General features: G+C 32.4%; 1 protein-coding gene across 1 annotated transcript in view; it reads left to right on the top strand.

Moving 5' to 3' along the window:
- Nucleotides 1-25,754, top strand: part of LOC129233725 (uncharacterized) — a 45,415-nt gene that overhangs the window by 4,592 nt on the left and 15,069 nt on the right. The window contains exons 3-4 of the mRNA XM_054867702.1: nt 5,337-5,737; nt 12,683-12,741. Of these exons, the coding sequence (XP_054723677.1) occupies nt 5,337-5,737; nt 12,683-12,741 (460 nt within the window). The remainder of the gene's footprint in view (nt 1-5,336; nt 5,738-12,682; nt 12,742-25,754) is intronic.

The raw sequence follows: 25,754 nt of genomic DNA on the forward strand, positions 1-25,754 counted from the left end.
TCATATTGACTCTTTTCTTAAAATATCCTCAAGGAGATTTATGAGTGTACATGTGATTTTGGTTAAGTTATCACATTTCTAATTGGATTCTTGCCATCTCTTAACTTTACTAAGGCATTTAACATTTTTCTGTACTATTGAAAAAAAAAAAAAAAAAAAAAAAACTGCATGATTGATCTAGCAGCTTTTTCACATTCATTTTACAAAATAAAAATTAATTTAGAACACTTAATAATAAACATCCATTTTGTTTGGCAAAAAAAGAAAGAAAAATGATTAGCCATTCAAGTTTTGGCAACATATATTATTTCTTTGCTTTTGTAGCTTAATAAAAAATGTTTAATGACATGATTAATTTAAAGCAGCCTCCATTAAAAGATCCTTAATGACCGATTTTCACTTCAACAAAACGTGACACTTAAGAAAGGTTTAACTGCACGTAAATTTTCAGAACGATTAAGTGCATCAAAAGTTAAATTCATTTAAATACATTAAATGCAATAATGCTACAAAAAAAGTAAAATTGTGAATGGGCAATTCCACAGGGAACTGACTGACATTTTTAGAGCAAAAACAGTAAGTATTTTGTAATATTCAACACAAAATATACGTTGTGCAAACGATCTTTCTCTCCTGGATAATTGAATTTTTTTAGCTGAATTTAATGGTCTAATTGAATTCTCGAAATACATTTTGGTTGATTTTTAAAAAGTTGTTAAAGGACCACGGTAACTGACTGACATTTAAAAAGTTCCATGTCAGTCAGTTACCATTCTTTTGATATTTTTTTTTTTAATCATCCAAAATGTATTTCAAGAATTCAATTATACCATTAATTTCAGGTTAAAAAATACAATAATCCAGAAGAAAAGATCGTTTGCAAAATGTATATTTTTGCGTTGAATGTTGCAAAATACAGTTTTTCTCTAACAATTGTCAGCCAGTTACTGGTGGAAGTGCTCAAATATATTTTAAAAATAGAAGCAGTAAAAAAAGAAACAAAGAACTGTTGCAAAAGCAAACTCATATGAAATGGCTTAAACAAACTTCATTTTGTTATGTTGGTAGGATAAAAGTACCCTTTTAATTGTTCCAAACAAATGTGTGATTAGAAATTTACTTTGTGCCGTAATTGTTAAGGGATGAAACATTGTAAACATTTCATAGATAAAACAGATCAGATGACTCAACCATTTGCTTTAGTCCCATGCTTTGCACCCATAAGCATTTTAAATTTTATGGTGAACAATATTTTTTGTTTTGTTTTTGTGACGTTTTGAAACAAATTGATTTAACTCATTTCATGATCAAGAGAGACCAACATATACTTCCCACTGAACAGTGCAATCTTCCCGTATGTAACGTTGTACTACAAATAGTTGTGCGTTTAAACTTCAGATTTGATGATGGTGAAGAAATTTTCATCTGAAATTGTTATCACTTAAGTTGGAAAAATAAATATGCAGAGACCATGTGAATGCAAGGAATATGAGTCCAATGAACTGTCACTGGTGCTGAAAGAAGAATACTCTAAATCATATTGTTCCGTAGTGATTTTAATTGGGGTCCAATTCCCCATTCCAAAGATTAGGCAAATTAAATATAAGCGATAAAATTATTGGAACATTGCTTTTAATTTTAAAAGTATGAAGAGAAGTGCCGAGGAGTTAAGGGAATAAAGGAATTTATGTAGAGGATGCTCAGCGTTGTTGGCAAAAACAATAGCCCTCTCCCACATTGAAGTAGTCATTTTTGACAAAATTTCTTGGTTTCAAGATAAACATTGAGGATCAAATCATTTAAAGATAATATTCCAACTCATCTTTTTTGATAAGGTTCCTTTTCCAGGCATTTTCCCATTACTTACTTGCAGTAAAAGACTCAAGAAAGTCTTACCACCATCTCCTAAACGCAGGGTTGGCCGGATTGGACCCAATTGGGTTGGACCCAATGGGTTTTAAAAAACCCATTTAAAAAAAAACCCATTATTTAGCCCACTTTTGGGTTTTTTTTAATTTTTTGAGAAGTTTTTTAAAAAAGTAATTAATTTAAATACTTTTACAATTTAAACTTCTATTTTATTTGTTCTTCACCACAGACAATGGACATAAAAAATGAATTTTGAACTTTAATAGTATTTCTTAACTCTTAACGGCATTATAAATACTTCAAAGATTTAAAAGATATATATTTAACTTTTATCTTTAACTGGTCAATAAATAACTCAAATTATCTTGACTAAGTCCTGTCACGTCTGGTTTTCTCGATATTTGTAGATTGTACAGAGGAAACTACTCTAGCTAAAAGGCTTTCATGTGAATTATTTTCTGCAACCCGACACGTCACAAATTTCGAATTAACAAGTTATATTTTTTTTTAGAAATTAACTGGTTTTACAAATGGTCGGACAGAAAACAGAATAGGATGTACTGTATTTTCATTATCTTACAAAAAAGTTTAATATTTCTTAATCTGTACACAGAAATAGAAAAACAGGCAACATAAAATTCAAAGAAATGTCTTGATTAAGCTGGAATTCAGTAAATAGGGATTTAAACTACTTGAGGTTCTACAGTATTTTTGCATAAAAAATGAAATACAATAAAGTAAAATGCAAAAAAAAAAAGTAGTAATTAAAAACGAACAATAGATTTTATCACTCAAGAAGTAATTTTGCCTTAACTGTTGGTAATCATGGAAACTAAAAATCTGAAACTTCACCATTCTTGGGTTTCGTCGTCTTTCATACTCTTCTTCAGAAAACGCTGAATTTTAACTAGTTTTCCAGCTTTTTTTACCCCAAGACAATTTTTGTGCTTTGTTCATTTACTTACACTACAATATGCTACAAGTACCCTACATTTTCCCTAAAAAAAGACAAAAAAACCCACATTTCTTTTAAAAAACCCAGCTTTAGTTGGGTTTTATTTAAAAAAAACCAAAAAACCCTGGGTCCATGGGCTTTTTTAAAAAAAACCAGGTTTTTGCCAACCCTGCCTAAACGGGATCTTATAGTTGTTCTTAAGATAGAGATTGTATAAAGCACCTAAAAGGATGCAACTTTAATCAGGTTTGAAGTATATCTGCACGGGTTTCTCAAGAGTACCGCAGGAAGAGTTTGATGAAAGTCACCATCAAACACGAAGGTGACACCTATCATAATTTGTCTGAACCTTTTAGGTCTTTTTTGGGTTCTATATCCGAACGGTGCCTCATCGAACATTAGTCCTACACTTTGAAACACCCTCTTAAAGAAGTTATCCTAATTGCCCATTTTTCTTTCTGGAGGAAATATTCAAAGTAGTTTAAATGTGGGAGTATCAGATTTTTCACCACTAATAAAGTCCTGGCAATTCTGTAAAAAACCATCACAAAAGACAGTCTGCCTGTTGATCAATTTTTATCTAAGGTTGAATTTATTAAGTTTTTCCAGTTCAACCGGGCATGCTGAAAAACATTAATTTGTGTTTCCTGTTTTCAACATTATTAATTATTGCGTCATAGGCAAGTCGCTGATCAATGGCTAAATTGTGTTCATGATTCGAAATGTACTCATTCAGTAGGTTGCAGTCCTGTACCAACTTTGTTTTTATGGAATTGTTTTTGCTGATTCTTCATGTGGCGATGGCAAACAAAATTAACCTTTTGAGTTTTGCTTCATTGACAAATTTTGCCTTTTATTTAAATTAGACGTTGGTTTATAACCAACATATAGTTGGTTATATCGTTTGACATTAACCAACAATCATAGTTTTTCTGCTGACGCTCTACTTGCAATGTATCGTCACGGAGGTCTTTTTTAAAATGTTTGCCGTAAAGCAGTGTGATCTAAAAGTTGACATAAGTGTTAAAATTGTTGCGAAGAATTCTCTGAGATTAGGAGCGAAGTCGGAAAGTTGCATGCATCAAATAAGGTTTGTTTCCAAGGTTTGTCATCCTCTATAAGACCGAGTTCTACACCTGATGTTTGATAGGTTTACGCAGGACCTGCCCAAGAACTGTCGAAAAACTTTGGGAAGAAGATGAACCACGAAAATGTTCTAAAAATATGTTCTTAAAGTGACAAAATTCTGATTTGCTAATATAAGATGAATATGGTATATTCTACCAAGAGGTGAATCTTTCTCAATTCGGGGATACCTTTCATCTTCTTGGACTCGTTTTCTTTTGAAAACTTATTTTCAACTGCCTTTACTTACTTTTTCTTTTTTTTTTCAATTTCTTTCTGATAGGATATTTGTAAGCTATTACCTAATGATTTCATTTTAAATCCTCAAATGCGGTCATCAAGAAGGAATATTTCTAAAATTAAGTTTAATTTTTTCCTCCCTGCTGTGTCAAATTCTTACCCATTGAATGTTCTTTGTTCATATGGTTTTAACTCTTAACTTTGAATTTATGGTAATTATATGCAATTATTCTTTTACTTAAGAGTTTTAAAAACTAAATATACTTAAGTGAACTTCTTATTATATATTTTCCGTTTCAATTTTCATATGATTAGGAAATCTGAAAGAATAGCCCAAAATACATGTAAAATTACAACTTTAAGAAATACAGATTATTATTGTCTATCTGCGCTACTTGAATTAAAAAACTAATTTGCCCGAAACAAATCTCAGTTATGTTTCATTTAAATAATTTAAAAGCAAAAACATTCTGTGACTCTAATTGGTTTTCAATGCCCAAGGCTAATGGAATGCTACATACCCTATCTTCTGCAGCCTCAAATACGTGCAAAGCTTTATCGTTTTTTCCGTCTCCTTTGTTTCCATCCCTCAGCATTCGACTTTGTGAGTACCTTCAACCATTCTGTCTTTGCAAATGCGAGACAATTGTTTTTTGTTTTTACTTATATAAGAACAAAACCATACGAAACATAAACTGGTAGTGAAGACAAACTATTGCTTTAAAAAATTAGTATAAATACATATGGTTACGCACATATCAATGTATCTTGCTATACGTTTTTTTCATTTGTACTCTTTTTTTCATACATTCCCTTCAGAAACGTATAAACGGTACTTCACTGCATATGCATAATTTATAACCTATGTCACTCAGTAACAATGCACCTTTCATTTAGTGAAAGAATTTTTCAAATAGTTGCAATGGTTCCAGAGATTACCTCGAACATATAAACATATAAAAATCTGCTCTCTGTTTAAAATATTAATATAGAAAAGAACCTTATGTGGACTTGGTAACAAAATCATTATGTTTTCTCTTATTCCTTGTATATTATTGTTAACAATTATTTGAAATATTACAATCATGAGTGAATATCATTGATATGTAAAACTAATTGAATGCTTTTTTTTTTGCTCCCCTAACAGTATTTGAACCATTTGATAATGTTCATATAAGCTATGATGAAAATCAAGTTTTAAGTTCTGAAGAAAATTCTGAATTAGATCATGCATTGTATGATGAGTTAGCTACATATGAAACTTCAACAAAAGACGTGTCAGCAAAGGTGAAAGATAATTCTGTAGGACTTGCAAGTACAAATTCTGTCTCACTCTCCAAACCATTGAAAAAGCGAATAATTGTGCAAAATCCAAATGCGGATGCAGCTGCTGAGAAAGCCAGTGCAGGGAAAAAACTTCATTTAAATCGAACTCACATTTCATATGCCGATTTATATCCAGAAAGTGAACCTGTAGAAAAAGTAGAACCTAAAATTGAAACTGAAGTATCTCCTAAAACAAGTACTAAAGTTATGTCTCAAGCAGAAGTAAGTAAACTTTTTCAGTTTTAAGCTATATTATTGTCTTTTTTGCATTCTGTTTTTTTCAAATTATTGTTAATTAAAGGACACTCAACAAAGAATAAGGGGAGCCTGTGTTCATAACCAACCACGGCCGCACTTGATTCCCGTACGCTTTAGGGGCCTAGACAATTTATGATTTTTCTATGTTAAACTGATATAACTAGTATCTTAAGATGATCTGCTCTTGAAAATCTCGAAATATGTGAAACTTCATATGTCACCCATTTTGACCCCAAAAGACGCTGAACCCAGTCCTGTGTATCCACCAATCAATGACATGTAGCCCATTTTGTTTGTAAGAGACGCTGATCCTAACCCTGTGTATCCACCAATCAATGGACATTTTGATTGTAAGAAAGGGATTGCCTGTAGCACCCTCTTTGTTGCCATGAATTTCAGTGATTGTCACAGCCTGTAAGCGAAAGCGAATCAAGAGTGGCCATGAACCAACATAATGCAAATACAGGGGCGGCATTTCAGCATTTCGTTTGAGGAGTCGAGTTTCTCGAACATGAATAGTATGGTATAAACTGCATATTGGTTAACAAGAAGTGATTATAAAATGGTTTTAATGTTAAGAATAATTAGATTTGTTAAGAACAACTAAAATTTTTACGGCCGAAGCTTTAAATTTATTTTGTAATAAGTTATCTCACAAAACATCTAGTTTTTATTTTTTAGTAAAGTCTTAATCTGCTATTTTTGGAGTCGAGGAAAAACAGAAAATTTTGTAACTATAATCAATACCCAGTGTTTTGCTTTATTGCCAGTACAGCTAAAGATGAAGGTCTTGCTTATCTCATTGCCCTCTCTAACCTGCTGACATACAAAAGTCAAAATTGTTTGGCATTCAGTTCTCTCACAACTTTCTGGTTTTGTGCTGAGTTTTTTGCAGTGATGAAGAGGCTCCATCATATCCTTGCAAGAGCTATATGATGTATTTTCATGTTAATTTGTGCTTTATTGACGTTGGATTTTCAATTTAATCACAAAAGTCATCTTTCAAATGACTGACTTGATTGAAACGGTCAAAAAACAATGGAAGCAAGAAAGTTATGTCAAAAAACACATTTCCTTCAGATTCCTCTCTTTAAAATATCCAAGAAAGCATTTTAAATTAGTATTTATTTTGCGTCATTGAAAAATATAGTCACAATTCACAAAATCAATTCCTCTTCCCTCATGCTATTACTTATACATGTGATATTTTCTTTCCCGTTTTCTATAACCGAGCTACATAATATTGAACTTAAGACCAATGATAAAGATATCTCATCAAATCCTGTCTCAATTTCTTGAGAAACTGAATTGATCATTTTCTTCAAAATATTAACTTAATGTTTTGGCTAAAATTTCATTTGGATTTTGTCACCTCTTCTACATTGGCATACAGTAAAAACTGCTATGGAAAGTTCTCTCCCAAAGTTCCACACTTGGTTCAAGTATGCATTAATGCGAAAATTACTAAAAGTTTTAATTGTCAATCCAAGAGTTAAGATCAGCAGATTGAACTTTTTATGATAGTAGCATTGTTCAGAAAACATTCTGCTGTATAAATAAAATAAATAAAAATTCTAACAAAGTCATACATATTAAAATGACTTCGGATTTTCTATCAATAAAAAGGTCGTTTTCCAGTAATTCTTCCAGAGGGCTTTTATAGATTCAACTCTTGAATACCATCTTGTGTCGCTCAGAGATTGTCAAGTAAAGAGCCTCAAGATATATTTGTGGATGTGAAAGTATATTTTTCATGTGAGATGTTTTTCAAAAATAGAATATCTTTACAAAAAGTTTCCATGAAAGCATATAATGCATCGAGTTGCTAAAATATGTTTCTAGTACAAGGCATCAATGAACACTTACCAGCTAAACATTAAGTTATAATATGAGCATAAAAATTTATGTAAAATAACATGGAGTTTGCGCGTAAAAATTTCGGAGTCTCAACACTACCGGCATCTCATACAATATGCACCATCATAACATAGAATACACAATTTTGAAACATTTAACCCATATGAAGAGTTTATTTCTTTAGTTAAGGCAAACAATTATTCTCAGTTTTTTCTGCTCTGAAAATGCAGCAAATTATTTTCTGTTATCTAAACTAAATTTACCTATTTTTTATTGTTCTTAGTGAGAAATTTGGGGGTGCAACTGCCCCCTCCCCCCCCATTTGCCGCCCCTGTGCAAATATGTTCTTTGATAGCTAACCGAAAATTAAAGCATCCATAGTTTGAGGAATAATAGAAAGAAAATGAAACTTCATATGCAGATCAACATTCTTGACCAGAAAGAGGAAATCAGTACAGAAATTGAAATGTATGGTTTACTTCACTTTTTTTACTTGCTCCTCTAATTTTTTTGAGCAGTGTATATATAGTCATCTCTCTTTTACCTGCAATCTTCTTTTTCACAGTTCTCTATATTCCACCATGTAAATAGTGAAATTGCTATGCTTGTTACAGTTTTGAACACACCATGCTTTTATCCTTTATTATAAATATATATATATATTTTAAATCCTTTATCAAAATATTGTTGATTATGTTAGTTATAAAAATTAAGTATTGTAGTATTGTATGCTTTTAAAATGTATAAAATGGTCAGGAAGTGGACATACATCCCTTTTATTTCAAACATTATCTTACGTATAGTTGAATGTTTGTTATACAGTTAGTTACCTTGAAGTCATAGGAGTCATAAGTATCAGTATGAACACCATTCATGTCATGTACAAACATCATTTATGTTCCCACACAGTGGAATTCTGCAACATGTTCTTGCAGATGTTTTGAGCCGTTCTTCACCAGTTTTCTATGCCTGGTCTCCAAGTAGTCCCCATCTGGCAACAAAAGACTGTGCTCTCTGAGGTTTCATTTAGCAACAAGTATGGAACACTTGATATCACACAGTGTCAAAATTAGAGCAGCTTTAGAACACACCTTTACCCTCATGACTTCGAAGTATTTGCAAAACATCTGTAATAACTCAGCTGTGTTACAAGCTCATACCAATATTTGTGACTCTTAAGACTTCTGGATTAGCATATTTTTGGGAGTATATCCCACACTCGTCATAAGGGCCACACCTGAAGTTACCCAATTTTAAGCAAAATTGTTTTTTGAAGAAAACTAAAGTGCAATTTAAACGTGTTGAATGTTTTGTTCCCATTTTTAAAATTTTTTATTTAATATAATTACTTATAGTTAAGGCCATAAAATCGCCAACCACTAAAATTGCAGAATTTTGGATCGCTGCCAAAAATTGTGACATATCAAATGAAAAAACATTGGTTGTATTAAATTTACCATTTTTTTAAAAAAAGCCATAGCAGAAAAATCTTCCTTTTTTTTTTTTTTTTTTTTTGTGAAAAATTATTTTTCACTCGCCTAGAAAAAAAACCCCTGCATTTCAGACCTATTTTCATGTAAACTGCATCAGAAAAAAAAAAGTTCCAACCTTGTGAAAAATTGTTTCCAAATATCTTGAACCTTTTAAGCCATTTTTAACTTAAAAAAAATAATTGAAAAATAAATTTTAGAACATTGATCTTATGTTAAAATGGATTTTGCGCATAAAAATTCGATTTTTATAGAAATGAAAGCATCTAACAATTATACCCAATATTATCATAAAATAGAGAAATTATAAGTAAAAATTCAATTATTTATAGATCTTTAAAACATTATATTATTACTTATAAAATTTATTAACTAATGAATTGAAGTACTTAACAGTTGCGGTTAAACTTTCAAGTTAACTTTATTAAAATTAATTAATTTTAATTAAAAAGTTTTTATATAATTTTAGGTGAAATTTTATTATTTTCATAAAAACTTTTAAACAAATTAATTAGAATTTAAAACTTAAAAAAGGATTAGATACCTTATTATATTTTTACAAATTTAAATGGCATAAGTTTTTTTTAAAAATCTTAAATCTTTTGACTACATATAATTTATTTAGAGGAGCCTGTCTCTTAATCGATAATCCATGTTATTATTTACTTTTATTAAAAGTTATTATGCCACCATAACAGAATTTTCATTAAATTACAATTCAAAATAATATTCTAGAAATCTAGGTTAAATTAAAGAGAGGATGTGTTACATTTCATATTATTTAAGAATAATTAAAATTAAGGAACTGATGTGATATACCCCACCCTTGGCGACTTTTTCCTGTTGGCGCCAAGAAAGCGTCGCCAAGAAAACGATGTATGACGACATATGTCATACAACGTTCTTAGCGATGCTTTTTTAGGGCCAACAAAAAAAAATCAGATATAAAAACATGATCAAAGCACTTCAGAACACCATATATATAAAAACAACATAAAACCACAACAAAAAAAATCATGAATATACGCTTCAAAAAATACATGAAACTAGAAAGTTTTTGTACACAAACAACAATTACTAGAAAGTATTTAAAATGCTTAAATTGACAAATAACTATAACAGCTCACCAATGAAATATGTACCAATAGAAATAAAAGCTATTTTCCAACATGCATTTCATCGAACAAAAACTTTTCTCATACTCTGCTAAAAAAGAGCAAAGTGATTAAAATTGCGTTGTTTAAAGCGGAAAACATCCCCAATAATCAATAACTATTTCAACCGAAAAGCGCTTAGTTACTCAAATTTCGATGTATGAAAAGTAGAAATGTCTCAACAGAACATCCTAAACATAAACAATACAAAAATACCATACATTTATTTGCTATCCAGACATGCTTTCAAAATACCTATTATATTTTACATAAAATAACACCTTTATCTTTTTATAAAATGCTGGAGTCAACTTATTTTCAGAAATTCATTACCTAAAGGAAGTACGTTAATAGAATGTCTAAATAATTCGTGGCATCGATAAGAATTATCTTTTAGAAGAAAATAACCGTACTATTTTTTAAAATTAATTTACATACAATAAAAATAAAGTTAAAAACTACAAGAACCCCTCAAGGATTTGTAAAAACAAAGAATTTCGGAAGTGAGAGTTTTTTTTTTTTTTTTTTTTTTTTTTAATTCTAAAATAAAGAACTTACCTTTTTATATGGTATAAATCCTCACACTCAGTCTAAAACAATACATCATATGACAATGGCATGTTACAGATACACACCACGTTGGAGTTAACTTTTAATTAACGTTCAAGTTTGAAGAAACTGGCATTTTTCTAGTGTTTTTTACTTCAAAACACAACTACTGAATTTAAACTAACACAAAATAAGGCTTTCCTGTAAGGTATATTGCACGAAACAACACGTATCTATCTCTCCTGCGTGAAAACCGAGTAAACAACCCAAGTAAACAAGTTTGAACAGATCTAATATCGCCTTTGGGTTGCCAAACACAAGTTAGTTTCGCCAGGGATGCCATGCTTAAAAAATTATCGCCTCATTGGCGAGAAAAAAATTTCAATTTTGTGCAAAAAATCGGATGTCGCCAAATGGGGGGGGGGGGGGGGTATATCACATCTGTACCAAAATTAATTTAAAAAAAATTGATATTAAATCTAAAAGTTTAATTTACATTTAAATAAAATAAATATATGTACATAGAGCCTGTCATCCTTATTGTTTTACTTTTAAATAAGGTACGTCATAATATAGTTAATATTGCGGAAGAAGCATTAAGAATCTAATAAGCTTTAATAGCATTTTACTTACACTAAATAATAAATGAATAACTATGAGCACTTTTGGCTTTAGGCCAAAAAAGAACATTTAAAGCTGTAGGATTGGACCTTTTCACAAGAGAAAAGTTTTTCAAACTACACTCAAAAACCTGGATAATTTCCCAATTTTAGCTCAACCCTTTTATCTAAACATTAAAGAAATATATTCTGATACATTCTGGCAAAATTTTTTGTTGTCTGTCGATTGATTAAAGATTTTAATTACAGTAGACGCTCAACTGAAAAATTTGAGAAACGCTGAATTCTGAATTCATTAATTTTTTGCATAGTTGATCAGTGATCACTTGGAAATTAGTTTGTTAAAAAATGCATATGAAATAATGTTAAAAGAAATTCAAATAGAAAATTGTTTGGATTTTAATTAAATTAAAAGCAACAACTAACATTAAAAAATAACTAATTGAAGGAAATCATCCGTTTTAAAATTCAAGATTGTTAAAATGACAGCCCCCCCCCCCCCCCCCCATAAATGAAACTAAAAATTGAAGACATTTCCGATCATTTTTAAGCAGGGTTCGGGATTTTTTTTATTTAAATCAGATTTTACAAATATTTTTATTAAATTTATAATTATTTATTACTTTACATTTATAAGCATAATATATTTCATAGATGAATCCATTCAGCTTACTTTTCAAACTAAGATTAAGTTCTCTAACTATTCAATACATTTTAAAGAAAATTGTTATTCGTCAAAGGATGCCGTGAGTTAAAAAAGTCTGAGAGTCCCTGCTATAGTCCAACTATCTACTCAACATTGTTCTATGAATGTTATTGACAACATGTGTAATTGATTCATGCAATTATGTTAAACCATAACTCTTTTTTACATACCCTACAAGAAGAAATACACATAAATAACATGTCAGTAACATTGATGGTACTATGTATAGTAGAGTATGGCGAGAAGGGTTATCACAATGATGTATACCTTGTAACCAAGGGTTCATGCATAGAACACCTTTTAGGTATGTAAATAAAACATCAATGGTTTTCAAATTCTTTTTGTGTGCTGTATTTGTGTTAATTTTTTTACTGTGTCACTTTTAACCCCTGGAAGGCATTATTTTATCATGCTTTATATTCATACCATCAAGCAACATGGTACCTGCTGCATTTCACATTTGATTTTAAAACTATTTATGACCAAACTATTACTAAAACTATTTACTACAATGATTTATTTCCTTTCATTAGAAACTGGCAATGAGAGCGAAAAGATTTAATATCACAAATTCTGGAACTACTTCTACAAAGTATGTATATGTTTCCATTAAATTTTCTTACTTGTCCTACTTTTATAATTTTATGTAGTTATGCTGTTTTATCATGTAACAAGTATTCAGGTTCATGGAAAGTGAACAATTTGAATTGTTTTGTCCCCCCTCCATCTCCCCCCCCCCCTTTGCATAATTTAAAACAAGGAACATGATTTGTATTTATTCGAAACAAATTCATAAAAATGTACTGATATTTGTTTTAATCTGTTAGGTTTAGATTAATTTTAACTATGGTATTTCGTAAAAATGGAATTTTCATTTTCTATCTGAACAGTAGCTATCGTTAACAGTTTCAGAAGTTTTTCTTATTACAGCTTAATTTGAAAGGGTTACCTAACATACAGGGTGTTTCTGAACTCTTGGGCAAAGCTTTAAGGAGGGATAGTACACATCTTGACAAACAATATAGTGGCAAAAATTAGGGTCTCAAACTTCTGAAGGAGATAGGGGCCGTTAAAGTTTAGGGTCTAAAATTTCAAACAATCATAAAAAACGGAAAGATTGGTTTGTGGTTTTCACTAAAATTATTCTTCTTATCAGTATTTTCTCGAAGATAAATTTTGAAGATCTAGTTTAAAAAATGAAAACAGAGGGTGCTTTAGACTTTAGAGCAACAAACTAAAGCAACTATTTTTTACCGCTATTTTTGAATTTCATTAAATGTTTTCTAATGCTTGCACTTAAACTTAAATTTTGAGCTCAAAATCTGAATTGTTGGGAGTGATTATGTAGCGAAAACTGAACTGTCTTCAAAGGTTGAAATACACTTTGTAACAAAAAAAAAAGTGTGCACCAAGAATAAATTGAGCTGCAACCAACAAACTAGGCAGGAATGTAGTTTGGTAAGAGATGATTTAAATTTCATCGCCAGTGAGGCAAGGGTAAGTGCGCTATGCGCACACAAGATGGGCAGATAGGTACAATTGAATGTGTGTAAGCTTGTGTCAAAGGGCACTTCAAACGAAATTGTCGAGTTGTAAGGACTCTATTGTGACTAGGACAACCTTTTAGAGGCACACGAACAATTTTTGGACTTTTTAAAGGGACGTACAGTAGGTATTAGAGTAGCAGTTGGTTGTACTCGCGTATCTGTCACCACCTCAGTTGGAGCGATATGGTAGAACCTTAGTGTGGGTAAAAATATAAATGAATCACGCCATTGCGGTTGATTAACTCATTTTAGAAACAGAAATGAGTGCGAAGACCGCACATCATAAGAGCGGCCATTACCATATCAATAAGGTCCATTAGTTCCAAGGGCCCCCATATGGGGGGGGACAAGGAGGGCTCAAGTTCCCCCCTTTGAAATTAGAACTTCCTTGCTTTTAGTACTTTTTTCTTTGCAAAATTGTAAAAACATTTCTTCTCCAGCAACTGATGAATAAGTGATTAAAAATATCAAATTTTAATAACTCTAATCTGTACTGGAATCGGTTTCTATGGGGAAAATATACTGCTAAACCATGGGGAAAATGTCTGAGCCCCCTTTAAAATTTTGCATGCTGGCACCCTTGATTAGTTCCATTCCGTTTAACACCTTGCAAGAAACTAATGTATCAAGAAAAACAATCCTGAATAGACTGAAAGACGCTGGTATCTGGAACCAGCGTCCGTTGCGATGGATTGGATTTTCGCTGCACTTGATTAGCTGGGTTGTGACTGACAGGAGACATGTTATCTTCAACGATGAATCCCAATTTAGTCCCAGTGCTTATAGGTAACCTATTTCACTCCATACCACGCCATGTTTTGTCTTGTATAACTGCTAGAGGAAGCTATACAACTTACGGTTTTGTAACCTTTATTGTGTCATAACTTCTTAAGGCTCTTCTATACCGTCCATCTTGGTTTTCGACGCTAATGCTTTCTCTACGGGAAAATCTGCTACCTATACAAAGCATAACACGAGAAATTACTGGAATATTTTCATGCGGTTTGTTTTAAACGATGGCTATGACTTAGAACTAGAGATGCTCTTTTTTATTTTTTCTGTAGTTATTTTGAAATTTTTTTAATAACATTTTAAAACTTTAAACGACTATTTTCACACGTTTGAAAAATGATATGGAAAAACGGAAAAAGGAGCGCAAGAGACTGAACATTTCTCTTTAAAAACATATTTTGAGTTTGTTTCTGAGACAATTTGTTCTATTGATATTCTCCACGGAGTAAAGCCTTATTTTCGAAAAATTGAGAAAAACTGCGAAAAACACGCCTTTCACCAGACCACACCCATTTCCCCCCCACACCCCACTTTGAGGGACCACTTTCTCTTCTCCCCCAGGGTCTTTGGCTGCTTCTCCGCTTTTCCCCTCTGCCTCGCCACAGGCCTCGCCAGGCAATAAACTGGATCCCTACTAATGACCATTCATTCTTTGTCGTTTTTTGTGTTGGTCTTGTATCTATGTGACTCGACGGTGACATCCGTTCTAAAAAGAAAACGCATTTTTTTTTTCTTTTTTCGAGTTCCTCGATAAGTTTTTGAAATTATTTAGGTGATATATTTTTCAATGCTGTTTTAATATAAGTACACCGTTTGAGTGTAGAAGTTATTTTGTTTAAAGAATCTGTGTAAATTACTGCATCTTATAATGGGAAAAAATGTGAGTCTTCTCGTTTGAAGATTCATATACATATTTCAAGAATTGTCATTGCTTGAACTTTTGTCTTAATCATTTGCGCATAACCAAGATCAAAGAGCTCTACTCAGGTCCGCGCCAAGCCTGATCAACGCCGTTGTGCAAATGTCTTTTGAACGCCTTTATGCAGTGGCGTTCGGCGAAAATATAGTTAACAGCTGGATTGACGTTTTGTAGACCAATATGACGTAGAAAAAAATACGTTTGTCATTTAATTGATTTTGAAAAAAGTGTGTATTTAATTTTGGATTACAGTGCACGTGTGTGATTACAGTTTCACTTCATATCTCGAACTTATTTCGAGTTCAGTAGCTCCTCTGATATGCTAATGCGTTTAGGAAAAAGAAAATATTTTAAATATTAACAATTCTAAAATACGGAAGGCATTGAATATGATATCTAAAACAAATACATTGTCCAAAGCTCTTTTTCTGACACACAAATAGTTAAAAAAAAAAGGAGGGGGAGAGGAATCGAGTAATTATGGTCAAGTCGTTACTTTTTGGAACTAAAAAGTTAGCCAAAATTGTAGTCTACAATATACAAATATTACGCACAAGTAAAATATATGCAAATACACTTACCATAATTTTTATGTATGATAAAATGAAATAGTCGAATTTCCGCGAGCAATAATTTAAAATCACAAAGAGACATATTGCACAAATTATAGTACAACATATTCTCCTCAAGATCCAAAATGAAGAATAGAAAATTTCTCGCGCCTCATATGTTCAGCTTCGTGTACTATTAACCCTAAACAGCATTCACGCCTCCACACGAAGAAGAAAAATGCTGATGTATGCATTAACTAGCATCACGTGATTTCAGTGTAAAAGATTGCACTCTTGAAAAGCATGTTTAGACACACAACATGGCAATAATTTTTCATTTTAGATAGGCAGCGAGAGGATTGCTTGTTTCAGTGAGCAGTGTAATTTCTCCGCCACCATAGGATATATAATCAGGGCCTGATGAACTCACGGTCTGGTAGGTCCATGGACCTGTGCACTACAATTTTAGGAGCATCCAAAATGGGGGTAAATTTCTTTATTTCTTCCCGTTTTTGAAAACTTCCACACAAAAAAATTGCAGATATTCCTGTGAGAGGGGGCACCAAATTTTGCCAGGGCCTGGGCATCACTTTGGGCTGAGCGGGCCCTGTTGGATACTGGATATAATGAAAAGTTCTTTTTTTTCCTTCTTTGGTTGGAGAGATTCCCCCCATTTGGAACATTTTTGATTGGTAGTGAAAGGCGCCGTTTTGACTCTGGCGCCGTAGTGCGCCTCACGACCTCGCACATAAGGACGGCGCGACCATGGATCTACTCTCTTAATTCACAATGGTTTTTTCGAACTCTTTAATGTTTCATTTTAGATAAAGGTTTTTCTTTTTATTATTTTTTTTATTTACAATATCAATTTATCAGTCATTATAATTGTGTGAAAAAAAAGGAAAGAAGGAGACTGCGAACAAGAAAGTTCACTATGGTAATACTCTCATCAGCCAGTATCTATCTTTTTCCCAGATAATTGTTTTTTTAAATTTTCATATTATTTTGTGTTCCTCCTATACTCAAAATGGAAAGGGATCACATTTGATTAATCCAATATATATATATATATATATATATATATATATATATATATAATATATATATATATACATACACAATTTCATGCATTTTTTCCTCCCCTGTGACTTTAGAGCCACAGGTGAAAGTATTTTTTCGAAGAATCAGCAAAGTCAGCACCTCGTATCAAAATGCTTCTCCTTTAAAGATTGTACATATTTCAATAATTATCATTACTTTTATTTTCGTCTTGATCATTTGCGCAGGCTCGCAATCAAAGAACTCTATTCAAAATTTACAATGCATTTTCCGAACTCTTTTGATGTTACATAAAGTCGATTTTTGCAAAGCGAATTTGTCTATCTTCGCAACTGCGTGAAAAAGAAATGAGACTGCGAACAAGGAAAGTTGAGTGTGGTGATACAGCCATCAGCAAGTAATTTAGTACCTCACAACCTTTTTTCTACGATCAATGTTTTTGAAATTTTCATATTATTTTGTTTTCCTCCAATACTCAAGGTGGAACAGAATCATATTTGATTCAATCAATTTCATGTATAAAATGATGCTTTTCGGCCAGATAGCTATTTAAAACCTCAAGTGGAAGTATTTTTTCAAAGAATCAACAAAGCAATGACGCCTGCAGCACTTCATATCAAAATAATTCTCGCTAGTACAAGAAGTATCATCAGTTGAACTTTCGTCTTGATCATTTGCGCATGCTCACAATCAAAGAACTCTATTCACAATTTACAATGCATTTTCCAAACTCTTTTCAGGTTACATAAAGTTTATTTTTGCAATGCGAATTTGTCAATCATCGTGACTGCATGAAAAAGAAATGAGACTGCGAACATGAAAGCTCAGTACGGTGATACTGTCATCAGCAAGTATGATTTAGTACATCAACAGGGGCGGATCCAGAAACTTTTGTAAGGGTGGTCAAGTTTCAATGGATATCGTTATTATTCCTACGTAAAAAAGTAGCAGTTAATCAGGGTTGCCCATCATTCCATGCAGGAGAGTGTACCGCCTCATATGCTACGAAGCACTCCCCTCCCCCCCAAGTCAAAACCCATTCAAATTACCTCCCCTCCCCCTAAATTTTCAATGCCACAGCCTGAGCCATGGATCATATTCCCTCAAACTTTCATCAAAAGTCACATTTCTTTCGGCAGATATGCTGGTCATGTCAGCATAAGCTTTGATTATATGAGATAACATCTATAAATAGTAGGAAAAGGCACACATGACACGCACAACATGTGGTTTGAGGGGGAGGAGAACTGGGGAAAAAGTTAAGCTCATTAGAGAAATTTGCGCTTTTGAAAATGAACAAAGAAATCAAAATAGCAATACCTCAGTAAACAAATCCAGTCAATTCTTTGAATTATGACGCGCTAAAAAGAACTACCTTACAGAACCGAGCCAAAAAAAAAAAAAAAAATGTTGACATTGATTCCATGTACTATTTTTTCGGATGTAAAAAATTGAAGTTTAATAATAATCATAATGACATTCTTCTCACAGGGGGTGAGCTGACCCTTTGACCCTTACTTGAATTTCAGCATGAATATATATTTTAGTCATCCCTGAAAGAATTTTTAATACTGCATTCAGGTACATACAAGTTAATTATTGAGTTGTTTTTTGCGGCTGGATGTGCGTAAGTATCTCTCATAAGTTATAACTCAAAAATGGTAACCTGTAGAAGGTTAAAATTTCGTATGTGAGGTCTGCGTACGTTCCAGTTGTTCTATTCCCTTTTTGTTTTCAATCGGGTGTTCTAAAAGGCCTATTTACTCATTTTTTGTGGCGATCAATTACTTATTTCAATGCAAAACTTTATTGCATCTGAGACTGATCATTTGGGGATACATTGCCGAATTGGAGACCTACTTGGAAACAAATATGAGATGGCGAAACCGATTTTTGTGATTTTGTTATAGATTCCCGTTGAACCGACGGTAATTTTTAATGTTTCGATTTTTTTTTTTTTTTTTTGCCATCGGCCATCGACATCGGCCATCGGTCATTTTGAGAAAAACAATCGGCCATCGGCCATCTTTGAACAATCGGCCAACAATCGGCATCGGCCCATCGGCCAAAAATTGCCATCGGTCGAGCCCTAGTATAAAGTGATGCTTTTTTTCACCCAAATGGCTCTTTAAAACACTAATTGAAAGTATTTTTTCAAAGAATCCAGAAAGCAATCACGCCAGCAGCACTCTCGATATTCATCTTCTCTTCTTTCGCACTTCTCGATTCTCAACATTCTCGATATTTCAAGAAGTATCATTAGCTGAACCTTCGTCTTGATCATTTGCGCATGCTCACAGTCAAAGAACTCTATTCACGATTTACAATGCATTTTCCGAAATCTTTTCATGGATCTTTAAAACACTAATTGAAAGTATTTTTTCAAAGAATCCAGAAAGCAATCACGCCAGCAGCACTCTCGATATTCATCTTCTCTTCTTTCGCACTTCTCGATTCTCAACATTCTCGATATTTCAAGAAGTATCATTAGCTGAACCTTCGTCTTGATCATTTGCGCATGCTCACAGTCAAAGAACTCTATTCACGATTTACAATGCATTTTCCGAAATCTTTTCATGTTACATAAAGTTTATTTTTGCAATCCGAATTTGTCAATCATCGTGACTGCATGAAAAGAAATGAGACTGCGAACAAGAAGGTTCAGTATGGTGATACTGTCACAGTAATTTAGGGCCACAGTACTCTTTTTCCTTGATCATTTTTTTTTTTTTTTGAATTTTCATATTATTTTGTTTGCCTCCAATACTCAAGATGGAACGATATCAATTCATTTGATTTCATGTATAATTTTTTCTCACTTTTTGCACTTTGTTTCCCCACTTTGGATAAACAAGTCTTCTCGTTTGCGTACAGCAAATGAGACTGGGAACAAGAAAGTTCCTCATAGTGATAATTACTTCGGCACATAAATTGAGTGCCTCACTGTCTCCCCTTTCGAATAATGCTTATTTAATTTTGTGTCTTTTGCAATCTATTTTTTCCTATAATTCTCGAGATTGAACATGATCATACATTTGATTCATTGAATCGATGCATTTTTTTTTCCCTCATATGACAGTTTTGAACTCTAAACGAAAATCTTTTTCGAAAATATTAACAAAACCATGTTCCTTCCCTTTTTTTAGGAAAATCTTTTTTCTCGTTTCATGATTGATGGCAATCTTTTTACAATAGCGTAGTTGTTGGTACACGTAAATATTTTTCGAGACGCTTTCATGATAGATAACGTTTTCCATTTGTATACTGTGCTACTCATATTGTTTAACGCCACTCTATTTTCATAAGGAGTTTTATTAATTTCCTACTATGTGAACAAAATGTTTAAATAACAGAGAGTGTCAAACTGAAAGAAAAAACATTCTTTGCCTCAAGATCAAGAAATCAAATTTTTACGATACGGAAATTCCTAAATACCACTTGCTGACTATTTTAAACCACTGTACGTTTTCTTACACTTTATTCATTCTTTCGAAGTATATTTAAACCATTAGAGTTCAATTACTTACGTTTTATTATATGCATTGGTAAAATTTGTGAACATATAATTTTTATTCTTCTAACAATACGCTCAATGAATTGAAATTATCTTAAAATGTTGATGAATAGGCACATCGACGAAAGTTTGAATTGAAGTAGGCTTTTATCCAAGAAAAACAACAGTAAAATTCCCAATTTGCATTCAGAGCGTGATAAAGGGCTTTTGTACGCAGTAACATGGCTTTTCTCAGATTTAAATCAAGCGTTGATTCTGCATGCAACTGTCAAAAATACTAAGCTCTGCAATAATCTGCTTTTAGCATTACTGAGAGGTGTCATTTCATTCTAATTATTTAGTACACGTGTATAAAAAATGAAAACCTTAGTGGGTATTTATCAGTGGCGCACACAAGGGTCCAGGGGGTCAGGACCCCTCCCATAGGTCTTGCTTTTTCCCCCGATTGATTACGATTCTATATTTTGTGCGTGAAATAATTTAAAACAAAGGTAACAATAACTTCTGTTTTAATAAGTGGAAAAATAAAACCCTCATGTTAAGAGATTTTTTAAAATAATGTGCACTTAGCCTATGAGAAGAAGAATGGGGATTATAAATGAATACACAGTAATAACTATGTTTTTAGTTTTGTGATTACAAATTGAATTGAGATCCTTTGAACTTGAATTCATTTTTTAATTATGAGAAAAATAAAAGCGTAAATTATTTAACTTCTGGTTATTTCTTTACTTAATGCTAATATTTATTCATTAGCTTATTTTTTACTGTTTTTTGTTCTCGGGAATCGATAAAATCAAGTCAATATGTTTGACGGCGTAATAATGGAATGAGACTTTCAACCTTGGACCCTCCCTTTAAAAAATTCCTGTGCGCCACTGGTAATATGGTATCCTTCTGATCACTAAAAAGACAACAGCATTTTTTTTCTCTTCCTGTTTTCTATCGTGCCAACATGCAGATTCGTCAGTTTCTTTCTTTCCTATTTTGATGCGCAGAAAATTCATAGACAAAACAAAAGCATAATTTTCTAATTAAAAACTGCACAGAAAATCCTTGTACAGGGCGTGAATGTTTTCGAAAGATTTACTCTTTTTGCTTTTTTTTATTAATTGTAACATTCATCAAACTAGCAATCAGCAAACCTAACTACACAACTACCAAATGTTTTTATTTTATGCTCACACCGACATCCGCAGAAATTCTTCGACATTTTTCTATGATTGTTTTGCTTTTCTTTTCAAGAATAGTTTCAGAAATTTCTGTAAAAAGCAAAGCAATCTTTTATCGATAAAGTTATAAAGATCATCAGTGTTCCGTTCGCCCCCTCCCCCTCAATTATATATTGAAAAATACATAAATGAATGAACTGAACGAATAAATATAAAACAAATAAAAAAAATGAAGATTATGCCGCCCATGAATTGCAAAACAAATACAGAATTCGATTCGAAGAGTAAATGTAAAGAATTGTCCCGCGATTCCAAAGTTTTCAAGTAAAAGTGAGAAGGGTGGTAGAATAGAATAGGAGAATTGGATCCTTTTTTCTTCATCCTCAGTCAGTTCTTTCCGCTACGCCGATCTGTTGTCGTGGTGGGAAACAGGCCGGAGGGGGGGGGGACATGTTTTGGAACTAGCTCTCTGCAATCGTCCGACCGCAAAAGGAGTACCGATGGGGACAGCTTAGATTTACGACTGTCCTTTCAACAACTCAATGATTGACGTTGTCCATCATGAAATCTGACCAATTAGCAGTGCACAAAAAATCGAATTAGACCCTCCCAGATACACCCCTTGTGTTGCCACAGATTTCGTGTTTTCGTCGAATCTGATTTTACGGAGAGGTTTAGAAGAGCCTTAATAAAACAATCTTTTGTTCTGACTTTGTAATTTTTTCCTTATCTTGTCATAGGACACATCCATTTTAAGTTTCGTGAAGATCGCTGGTTTTCTTCTGGGCTAATGTTTTTTTTTTTTTTTTTTTTTTTGTGACAGAGTGTACTTTAAATTTTGAATACAGTTCAGTTTGCTCAATATAATCACATCCAATGATTCTGATTTTGAGCTGAAAATTTCAGTTTGATACCAAGCAATAGAAAAAATCTAATAAGATTCAAAAATAGCGGTAAAAAATATTTGTTCGTTACTCCAAAGTCTAAAGCGCCCTTTATGGGCATTTTTCAAACTACATCTTCAAAATTTGTTTTCAAAAAAACACTGATAAAAAGAATAATTTTAGCGAAAACTGAGTTGTCTCCAAGGCATTTCTGAATCCATATCTTGTAGTCAATGAGTATTTCGCACCACTTAAGGAGTGTTGTTGAAACAAATTTCATTCAATGCACCTACTTTTATTATGTACTTTTATTTTTTACACTGAATGTTCGTAGGTCAGTCAGAAAGTTAGTTGCACTTCTTCGTAAATCTGTTCTGTCTAAGACAATTTGATAAAATTCTGTGGTAATACTTAAGACATGTACCTTTATCGAGTGACGCAGCAGTTTCTCAAAGCCACGTTTAGTTTTTCTGATTATCAGTCGCAAACATGTCTCGACAGCTGCAAGTAGTGTGCAAATAGGAAATGTGTGCAATGATTCAATTTTGTGGGCAGAAAGGTGCAACTGAACTGAAATTTATGTGCAGTAGCATGAAGTTCATGAGGAAAGGCAATGTCACGTTAAGCTATAGTGAAATGGTGCAACATATTTGAGAATGGACATGCAGATATTGACGACGCTGAGCGAGGGAATACCAAGTTTAGGTGGGAAGTGCGGAATCACCTTCCCAAGCCACCCTAAACCTTTCGCCTCCTGACTTCGATGTTTTTGGTCCCATAAAACAAGAACTTTCAAAGCGATGATGCCATTTGGATGACGAAGTCAAAGCTGCAACCCAACAATGGTTATCGGACATTGGACGGGATTTCTTTGCAGAAGGCATCGAAAAACTTATACCATGCCTCGACAAATGCTTCAATAATGGAGGCAGTTAGGTTAAACAGTAGGTTTTTAATGGAACTTTAAAATTACATTAAAGTTATTGTAAAATTTCAATCCTCTTTTTGTTTTCTTGAGCAGTGCAACTAACTTTCTGACTGACCCTCGTAGTTTACAAGTTTTACTGTAACAAAAAAATTTTGTGTTTAAATTTTAATGAAACTTTTTTAGCTACTAAAAAATTAACTTAAACTATAAATGAAGCACCTTGGATTAAGCAAAACCTTGCACTTTCAAGGCTCAAGTTTTCGAGACTCCTGTAACTCAATCGAAATTAATAAAATTTGAAGTAAAATAATTATTCTAAAATGCATATAAACATTATGATTATGAATTACCATAAATTTGAGATGTAGGCACATGTTGGTGCTAACTATCGTTTCTTCAGTTGGCTGTTTTAGTAGTCTATGAGAACTGATATTTTTTTCCGTAGAAGGAAAACAATAATTTTGAGCGTTAGGGTAAATATTTCAAATTTTGGTAATTTTTTATTCCTATCATCTTTGTGACTTTTGAGCAGTATTTTGAATTTAGGTGATGACGTTTTTAATACTTTTTATGAAAAACAAAAAGTAAAGTTTTCCAAACAGCAAATTTTGGAGAAAATTAATGAGATCATCACCAATTCAAAAACCATAGCTGATAACTCAATCCTGGATTTGTTTAACAAGTTTAAAATAAATTAGAGAAGAAAAAAAAACTTAAACAAGCACAAATGGAATATTTTTTTCTTAAAAAGGAGAAATTTTGGAATAAAGCATTTTCTTTTATTTTAACTTCTCAAAAAAATATTTTTAAAGTGTTGTATTATATAATTTGTAGTATAGTTCGAGTTCAATAAAGAAAACCCTTAAGTGTGGCTATATTTTCACGGAACAGAGGGGTGGCCGCTTGGAGAAGGTCTAGAAATATAAATAAGTTTTTTTACACTCAACTTTTTTTTTTGCTTTAAAATATGCATTATGCACTATAAAGTAGATATTTATTTCCTCCGACACCATTCTTCTGCTGTTCTATCACTTCACTACTTAAATCAACTAAATGAGGATGATTTCAATAATTAGTAATATTTTTTACTGAAACTGCATCCTTTACTTTATTTTTATTCTGTTAAGGGAGGAAACCAGTTTAGGAGGCCAAAATTTTAGTGTTTTTCCTGATTTTTTTTAAACAGGAAAGAAATAACCAGAATTTCTTTTAACTTGGAGGATATTTTATTCATCTGTTGGAGTACACCTTGTAATTTTTTGAAGTTATTTCCACCAGAATAAGTGGAGTTAGAAGCTGCTGTCCATGGGCGCTCGTTATAAGAGCTTGTTGCTGGTGGGCATTACCAAAGCCACAGTTTTTGTCTGTAATCATTACAATTTTTCTTTCTCGTAAACAAAATATTTCCCTAGAATATAAACCTAATTGTGGTCAAAAAAAGTTGAAAATTGCATGTTTTTAAGGTGTTTGATTACAATGTTATGTTTTTCTACCATTTTTTCACATTTCTTGCATTAAAAAAAATATTTTTATTAATAATATCATAAAAGAGTTAGGTATAATTAAAAAAAGAATATTCACACTAATTTTCAGAACGATTGGTCAAAAACTCTTTGAGCTAGATTGCCCACCATTCGAAGAAAAATACTGTGAAAGTTTTCAAATCTCCACAGTCAACTTAAAGGGCTCATAGCATCGGAACAAATCTGCATTTTTCACTGAAATTTTGGCATAACATTCTTGAATAGTTTTGCTAACATTTTATGACATTAAAAAAAAGTGGGTTTTTTGCCTAGCCTAAACTGGTTTTCCCCCTTAATAACAGCTTCAAAGAAAGAAGAAAAATCTCCCTTCTTGTTTCTTTAAATCTGTACCACATGAGTTCAGATTTGCATGTTAATGCAACTTAAAAGTGCATCTCTGTATCGTAATTTTGTAAACAGCTCTAGCTATCCGGACCAAAAATTTATTGGAGTATGGACTGGACATACTCCAATGAATTTTTTCTAATTGTTATGCAGAACTACTTGCAATGTACAATGAATTTTCGCTAATTGTTGTGCAGAACTACTTGCAATGTACGGACATCCCAGTTATTTTTCTGTCTTAGCTCTGGCTTAATGACAGTAACTTCCTGCTTAGTACTCAAGCTTTGCCTTCAATTTACGAATTGAACTGCGTCCTGACTGAGGACTCTTGCTAGTAAGCTAAATTTACTTTAGCTTTCGAATTTGTTAGC

This window comes from Uloborus diversus, unplaced genomic scaffold (genome assembly GCF_026930045.1).
Source record: "Uloborus diversus isolate 005 unplaced genomic scaffold, Udiv.v.3.1 scaffold_661, whole genome shotgun sequence".
Classification (NCBI taxonomy): Eukaryota; Metazoa; Arthropoda; class Arachnida; order Araneae; family Uloboridae; genus Uloborus; species Uloborus diversus.